General features: G+C 42.6%; 1 protein-coding gene across 3 annotated transcripts; it reads left to right on the top strand.

Moving 5' to 3' along the window:
* Window positions 1–83: 83 nt before the first annotated feature.
* LOC115169992 (uncharacterized) lies at window positions 84–7360 on the top strand. Of its 3 annotated transcripts, XR_003870951.1 has the most exons (11): window positions 84–302; window positions 1241–1328; window positions 1472–1541; window positions 1704–1802; window positions 2006–2066; window positions 2155–2506; window positions 2652–2921; window positions 3923–5708; window positions 5856–5928; window positions 6039–6790; window positions 6913–7360. XR_003870951.1 is itself a non-coding variant. In XM_029726173.1 (10 exons), exons 2-10 carry the CDS (start codon window positions 1258–1260, stop codon window positions 6182–6184), a joined length of 2928 nt encoding a protein of 975 aa, XP_029582033.1. In that variant the 5' UTR covers window positions 84–302; window positions 1241–1257; the 3' UTR covers window positions 6185–7360. The 3 variants fall into 3 exon arrangements, 1 of the variants encoding a protein (XP_029582033.1); XR_003870952.1 differs by lacking the exon at window positions 1241–1328; XM_029726173.1 differs by having other exon boundaries at window positions 6039–7360.
* The last annotated feature ends 248 nt before the right edge of the window (window positions 7361–7608 follow it).

Below are 7608 nucleotides of genomic sequence, written 5' to 3'. Positions count from 1 at the left end.
TTCGAGTTCCCAGTTGTTTTGAACGCGGCATATGTCCCAAGATACAAGACAAGATGATATACTATACTAAGTGTGGCCTATTGTTGTCGTGGGGTATTTTTGTTTTCTTCTTTCGCCTATGACGTAATCTGGTCCAGAAATACGTCACCTGAACATGAGCGTGACAGGACTTCTTGGGTCAGTTCTTCATCAAGGAGTCAGTCAGTTTTCAGGCCTACCTACCATCAGGCTAGGAAAGGACACCCGCTCAGACTTCGTGAGGTCAAGTCTGTCACAGAGGCTAATGTAGGCTAATCCACGAGGTACATGTATGTTGATTGTAGACCACTGCGACTTGTCTAGCAGATGACCCGCTAATGCGTTGCCAGCCTCGACTCCAGGCTTCACTCGGGAGACGAAAGCCTGTGGCTGAGTTTAGGAAAAGGAAACGCTGCCGTATGTTTCTATGTAATGTTAAACGGACACGAGGCACACGCAGGGAAATGTTTCTCTGCCCCTTCAGTTTCCGCTTGAGTTTTCTAGATGTTTGATAAACGTGGTTAACGTGTTGCTAACAGGGCACTGAGGATTAACAAAGAAAAATAATGATTATTAGCTACGTGGTGGTGGGACTAGGCTATAGGTTGGTTTGGGTTTAAACGCCCCTCCTGTAATTCTCGCATAAACCACTATATGTCACCAACATGCATGTATTTCATCACTTCCACTGGATGCCACTAGTCCGCTCAACTAAAATTATCATCTGTCTCATCTCAACTTTGTTAAATCACACCGACAAAACGGTTTTGAGGTACATTGATCTTTTATTTTGTTATTTACAAAAAGTTATATAGCTCAATAATTTAACAAAGTTAGAGCAGTTGCTTGGCCCTACATCCATTTCCGGACTTATTAATGATATGTACCCATTTGATTCTTGAAAAAACGTTTAAATGCCGCAGGAACTTAGTTCAATTGTCATATCCCATCAGACCCCCAAATATAAGCTTGTTTAACTCCAATCTGTGTAAACAAAGTAAATGTAAACAAACATTATATACCCTCAAAACATGGTTCCAACTATAATTGTGATATAATGGATGGTCAGTCCTTGCGTCCATAGCTCTATGAATTTGAGAGCGGGTACGTCTCCAGCCCCATCTCAGCTTTTTTTGCGAAACAACTGCTGATTGCCCCTTTAAAACCTGAAAACACATGAATTTAATTGAGTTGTGGGAATAAGATATATGTTTATCTTCAGACAACATCATCCTAAAAATGTCTGACTACATTGTGAAAATCGAGGGAACTGGTCCCGAGGAGTCCGAGGCGTCCCCTGAGAAGTCCAGGTAGCTATTTTTAAAGCAGACAGACAAGACAGACTGACAGATCTAAAATGGATCTATATAGGTGCTCAACAACCACTCACGACCACTAAATAGACTCAACAACCAAATCTCAATGGTTAACTCAGACGTGCTGTGGCCTACAGGGACCCGTCTCCTGAGCCTGCTGTCCTGCCCGTGACAGATGTGTCCTTCCTTGGAGCAATGGAACACACGGTGAAAAATGAATATTGAAATTGTTGAATAAATCTTGAGCATAAAATGTCTTCTAATCTGCTGGGTCTAGTTGAAAGCATAAAACATGATAGCAATCTACAATATGTTATCTAGTACCTTTAGCCTAGCAAGCTATTAATCAATAGATTTTCATGCTCACAGAATGAGATGCTTAGCTCCCTGGATCAAGTGATGGACAGTCAAACACAGGAAAATGGTGAACAAGTGGAAGCAACTGAAAGTCAGAGGAAGAGACGGAAGGTAGCAATCATCTAATGTTACTGTCAGTACATTTCTCACAAATAACCTGCCAACCTGCCTTCAAAAGCCAAGGGGACTCTCGTCGTCAGCCGTTACCCAGTGTAACGGCTGCATTTCATGAACTCAATGTGCTATCAAATGTTATGATTGCTGCATTGTCTATATTAGTATATTTGACACGGTTTACAATTGTCTCGAAACAGGGAAACCTAGGTTTGTCCTCTGCTGGGTGTTCACTTGGATGTATTCCAAGCTTTGACTCAGGTCAGTGTTTAATCTTTACTTGATTACTTTATTGTATCACTATGATAACACCAGCAATGTGTCAGACATTTCATCTTCTTTCCTCTAGTGTCCCTTACATCTACGGTCAACACGGATAACAACTCAGCGGAGAGTCTAGAGCAGCTGCAGTACCAAGGGGTCCTGAGGCTGGATACATGTGATGAGGTGGAGGTCAAGATGCCTGTAGATAATGACACCCTGATGCCCACAGTCGTTGACTGTGACTCCTTGACAGCGCTGGACCAGATAGCCTCCTTGAGGACTCTTCAGGAGGAGATGGACAGAGTGCTAGACATGGACACTGAGGATTGTCTCTCAAGAACAATTAGCTTTGAAAGCAGCACAATTCCAGAGAGGAGTGGAAGCACAAAGCCATATTGCAGTGGTGTACGCTCGGCAACCCCCTACGCTTCAAAACCGTAAGTATTTTTTTTTACCAATTCTGTGACAGCCTATGCTTTTCTCATTCTTACTTTAATTTTAAATGTGAAAGTTGAAAACAAATCCTAGATCTATGAAAGTTATCTGAATAAACCCAATGTTGTTTTTCATTGTCTGTTGTAGATCCCTTACATCTATTGACGCACATGGGGCTGAAAATGAGGTGGAGGCCAAGGTGCTCAATATCGACTTATCTTCATTCACCCTGGACCGGATTTACTTCTCCAGTATTCTGCAGGAGGAGAACGACAGAGTGCTGGACATGGACACTATGGATTGTCGCTCACTGTCAAGAACAGTTCACTTTGAAAGCAGCCCAATTCCGGAGAGGAGTGGAAGCTTGAAGACGTATTGCAGTAGTGTACGGTCGCCCACCCCCTACCAGTCAAGATTGTATGTTCATTTCGTTTGACTACATTATTCATTCCATTCTCATTCTTGTAAGAGTTGAAAAAAGGTCCTAAACAGGTGGTCTATGACATCACTTATCTGATAGTAAGAGTTTTGTTGCAAAATGCAATATTCACACATTTCTCAACTTTGTGTGTAAATGATTACTATTTTAATATTAATAGTACTATTCTCAGAATTTGAATTAATAGATTTTAGCTTTAAAATGTGTTTAGTTGCTAAACGCTATATATCCATTGTTTAACCCCTTACACTCATGGGAATTGGCCTATATGGATAGGGCTAAATTAAAATGTTTCTAACAGAAGAAATATGGAAAGTATATTAATAACCACGGTAGCAATTTGGAGATTATGGGGAAATTATTAGACTAAAGGTGAGGACACAACAGTTCACCTGACAAGACTGAATCCAAACATTATACTGTTGATATTATGTACATTTGAAATTGACTGTCGGCAACATTTTTGCTGCATTTGTTGATAAAGAAATCTGCAAACACTCTGGATACATTCAGTAACAAAAAAATGACAAGGGTTTGAGTGAGAGGTCTAACTGGTGTTTCCAAGTGGCCACACACCTCTCCAAAGTGTGCACTTTTATGACTCAAGAGTCTTCAACTATAAGGTGCTTTATTAAAATCTCCTAGCTGTGCCGTTGAAGAATTAGACCAAGCACACTTGTAGTTGTTTTGTTTGGAACACAATTACTGTTGTTGTTTACGCAGTCCTAAGAACGGTTCATTATAAATCACAATCTGGGTCAGGTGGGCATAATTTCAAAAAGAATTCTATTGCCAACAAGTTATAAAATACAATCTTACAGTCTTAGGCTTTCACAAGGCAATTCAGAGAACCAGATCGTAATTTTTGTGTGCATAGAATGGAGTCATGAGTGCATTCAGGACATTTTCTTCACAATACAACAAAGATTTGGAATGAAACTCTTTGTATGTTCCCAACGGTGTACTTTGTCTATTACAGATCCCTTACCTCCACTGAGGCACATGATCAAGTTGCACACAGTTCAGGCACACAAGTGAGCCTCCAAATCCTGATGGACCCTCTGGAGGAGCTTTTTGGTATCACTCAGGATATGATATACACAGATGTCCAGGATAGAGTGATTGAAGTGCTGCAGGACATCTACTCGGCAGCTAACCAGCTAGAGCAACAGCTATTCCAGAGTGTCTTTGACAGGCAAGCCAGAGCCATTGTAAAGGCGGTAGTGCAGCAGATCAATGCCGCCCTGTCCAGGGCTCTCCAACAGACCTGCTCGGGATCACAATTACTTACTATAGTGGGATCTGCCAAGCTCTATAGCAAAGATGGGTTGGCAGCGGTTGAGGGCCAAGGAGTTCCTTTGATCACCTCATCAGCAGAGGGAGACAGGGATGGCAACAAGGAAGGAAGTAGACCGTTGAAACGTTGTTTTAACAGCTTTGTTCGTGTTTTGTCAGCAAAAATGAGGAGTATCTCCAAGGGGATCAAACAGAGCAGCGAGAGGGCACAACAAGAGCACAGGCTAGTTGTTGAACTGCCAGCATCATCTGACGAGGGTACAGAGCAACAGGCAGCAGAGAAAGCTGGATCTAGTACAGTTTCTGAACCCTCTAGGGAGATCACAGAGGTCAGTGAAGTTCTTCAGTCGGAATCCGATGATTCTCTACTTCCCTCCATCGGGGGAATGCTCTTCCACGTTGGATCCATGCCTCATACAGAGGATTCAGTGGAGCTATACGGCAGGGTCCCATCAAAGTTGACACCAGAAAGTATGGTGCAGGAAGAACGTGTTGATGAAGGCTTGTCTAAGGATTGTTCCAGGACAACTTCTTCAACCAGCACCACTTTCAGCATGGACGACGTCCAGAAGACTGCTACTTTGACCACTTCTGGAAGTGACAGGGGTAGAAGCATTATCACTACCCCAGAAACGCCAGAGCAGAGTCTGCACCACCAGGGAGGTGGACTGGACAGCCCTGTCTCCTCAGAGAGAAGAGTGGCTGAAAGTGTCAGAAAGAGCCCTGCAACTTGGTCAGACGCAGAGGGATTAAGTTATGCAAAAAAGGCTGTGTCGGAGTTAATGGAGAGGATGGTGCTCAGCCGTGAGGATGCAGCGTCAGCAGAGAAGAGCCTGGAGATCCTCCTCTCCTCTGGTATTCTTCGTCCTCACACTGACAAGTTAGTCGACCAGCTGCGAAACCTTTTGATGGTGAACAGCACACTAACAGCACAATCTGTGTCTGGCAGGTCAAAATCAGAATCTGCTCTGCCAAAGTCCAGCATGACAGGGGAACTTCAAAGGGAGATCTCAAGGAAGGGTTTGCTGGAGATAGCATATACTATCACCGAGAGATCTATAAAGACCCTTTTGGAGCAGCTGCTCACTGCCCTCCTCCCTCCATCTGCAGTGGTTGAGGTTGCCAGGTCATGTCAGAACATCCGACCAGTCACTCCCTCTCAGGTGATGAGTTCTGAAGTTAGCCCAGGGTGCTGCAACCCTCTTTCAATGATTTGCCGTGTGATCATAGATGTCTTTACGATCACAAGACAGGTGGTTGAGACAGCCAGTGAAATGGATATGTCTCCCCCCGGAGAGAACATTAATGGAAGGCTTTGTAGCAACACGGCACCACTGCCCACTGATTCAACCCCATCTGTCCACCCGATCAACCGTGAGTGCGACAGATCTTTGATGACCAAACCAACAAACAAAGTCAAGAGCTTGACATTCTCATTTCCTAAGCTCCGAAAGATCAGTCTCATAAAGGTAAAACCCAGTCTTCATTATTTTGGGCAAGGCATTGAGATCAACTTGGACAGTAAATGTATTGGTATTTTGACTGCAATCAAAAATAAATGTTAAGCTTGTTTGAAATTCTTTGAAATTCTTCTTTCCTCGCGTTTAAATCATCAGAGCAAGAAAGTCAACAAAGGGGATATCGCTCCCGTTGAGACCACCAAGGATCCTGCGGATGTCAACTATAGTAGTATGTAGCTAATAGATTACTAACTTTGCTTTCAAAAGCATACAGGTAGTACTGTGCATGATCAGTGTTTTCTGTTATCCATTTTCTAACGCCACGTTCTTTGTTCACAGTATTCTGCACTACTCCAACACCAGAGAATGCACAACGACAAGAGGAAAATCTTGCCTCCTGCTCCTCACAGAGGAAGGAAAGGCCAAAGAACCAATTCTTTTTAATCAGGGTATACTCTGCCATGTCTAGGCATGACAACAGCTAGCGTCAGTAGAAATGTCCTTTTGGTTATTTGGCAACACAACCAGAGGACCATCTCGTCACCTACTCCACAACGAGGAAGGAGAGGCTCAAGAAGTGTTCATTTTCACTGCCATAACTAATCATTTCAACTCAGTCCTACTGACATCCCACTGTGCAAAAACTGGTTTAATCAACATCGCTTCCACATCATTTCAACACACCAAAAAATCTACATGATGAACTGATAGGATTTACAACAAGTCATGAACGTCAGGGCATTTCGTCTTTTCTTCACCCAACTTTTAATCTAAATCCAATGACATGGTGATTTTTTTTTAAAACGTTGAAGTGACGTTAGTTGACAACTCAACCAAATGTAAATCACAACTAGATGTTGAACTGACATCTGTGCCCAGTGGGATTTGCTGTTGTCAGTCTTCTACACGGGTTTTGCAACTGCATCAGAGGACCATCTTGCCTCCTACTCCCCAACAAGGAAGGAGAGGCCCAAGAATTGTTACTTTTTTGTCAACCAGTCCTTTCAACTCTTTCAAAACTCATTTCAAAACTCTCTTTTCACCTATTAATCTCATTCACGAAGCTTCCAAAGAAATATCTCAACAAAAATGTAAGTGGATCTCACTCCCCTTCCGACCATCCAGAGTGAGACATAAAGCATGCAGGTAGTGCTGTGCATGATCAGTATTTGTTATAATCTGTTTTTTAAACACCACATCCTCTTGTTCATAGTGTCCTACAACACCACCAGAGGAGGAACTTGCCTCCTGCTCGCCAATGAGGAAGGAGATGCCCATGAAGCTTCCTTTCACTTCCTTCAATAATAAACTGCCACTTCATGCATTCATGAGTCCTTTAGTGAAATTTATATTTGAAAAAGTAAAGTAGAGTGGAGAGATCGACAAAGAAGAAAATTAATGGGCATTCAAAGTTCAAAGAAATCCTTCATGACATTCTATGAGTCTTAATCCAGTGGTAGAGTTCAACATGGACTATATAGGTCTGGCTGCCAAGCCTGTGAATCCTATTCTCTTCTCCCCTTTGGACTCAAATATTGATAAAGTCCCTGGCAGTCAGGTTCATGTGTGACACAAATGGTCTGACAAGAATATTTACTATGAGTTAAACACCATTGCAAACCATGAGGCAATCTGACCATAAATAAATAGGCTTTCCATTATATACTGTGATCCTGGCTTCAATCACACATTCATTAAGTTGGTTGTAACAGATGATATAACAGTATTGATTACTTAAATGTTACACAGACGCCCAAAGGTCACTATTACTGATGGTGCAGTCTTCTATCCACCCATTGGCTAATATACAGTAGCTACATCTATCATACAAACACACTCTAAAGCCTGCTTCCCATCAGAATGTGCCTTGTTGATCAGAGTTCAGTGGGAGTCATGAGACTGGAGCACG

This window comes from Salmo trutta, chromosome 31, assembly GCF_901001165.1.
Source record: "Salmo trutta chromosome 31, fSalTru1.1, whole genome shotgun sequence".
Lineage (NCBI taxonomy): Eukaryota > Metazoa > Chordata > Actinopteri > Salmoniformes > Salmonidae > Salmo > Salmo trutta.
The sequence above is the reverse complement of the archived record's forward strand: the minus strand, read 5'-3'. Positions and strand labels throughout refer to the sequence as shown.

Excerpts from the sequence above, each read along its gene's own strand:
- LOC115169992 (XM_029726173.1), top strand. The coding sequence starts at position 1,258 with ATGTCTGACTACATTGTGAAAATCGAGGGAACTGGTCCCGAGGAGTCC. Across the intron at positions 1,803-2,005 it reads GTCAGAGGAAGAGACGGAAG|GGAAACCTAGGTTTGTCCTC; the intron begins GTAGCAATCATC and ends GTCTCGAAACAG. Across the intron at positions 2,067-2,154 it reads TATTCCAAGCTTTGACTCAG|TGTCCCTTACATCTACGGTC; the intron begins GTCAGTGTTTAA and ends TCTTTCCTCTAG.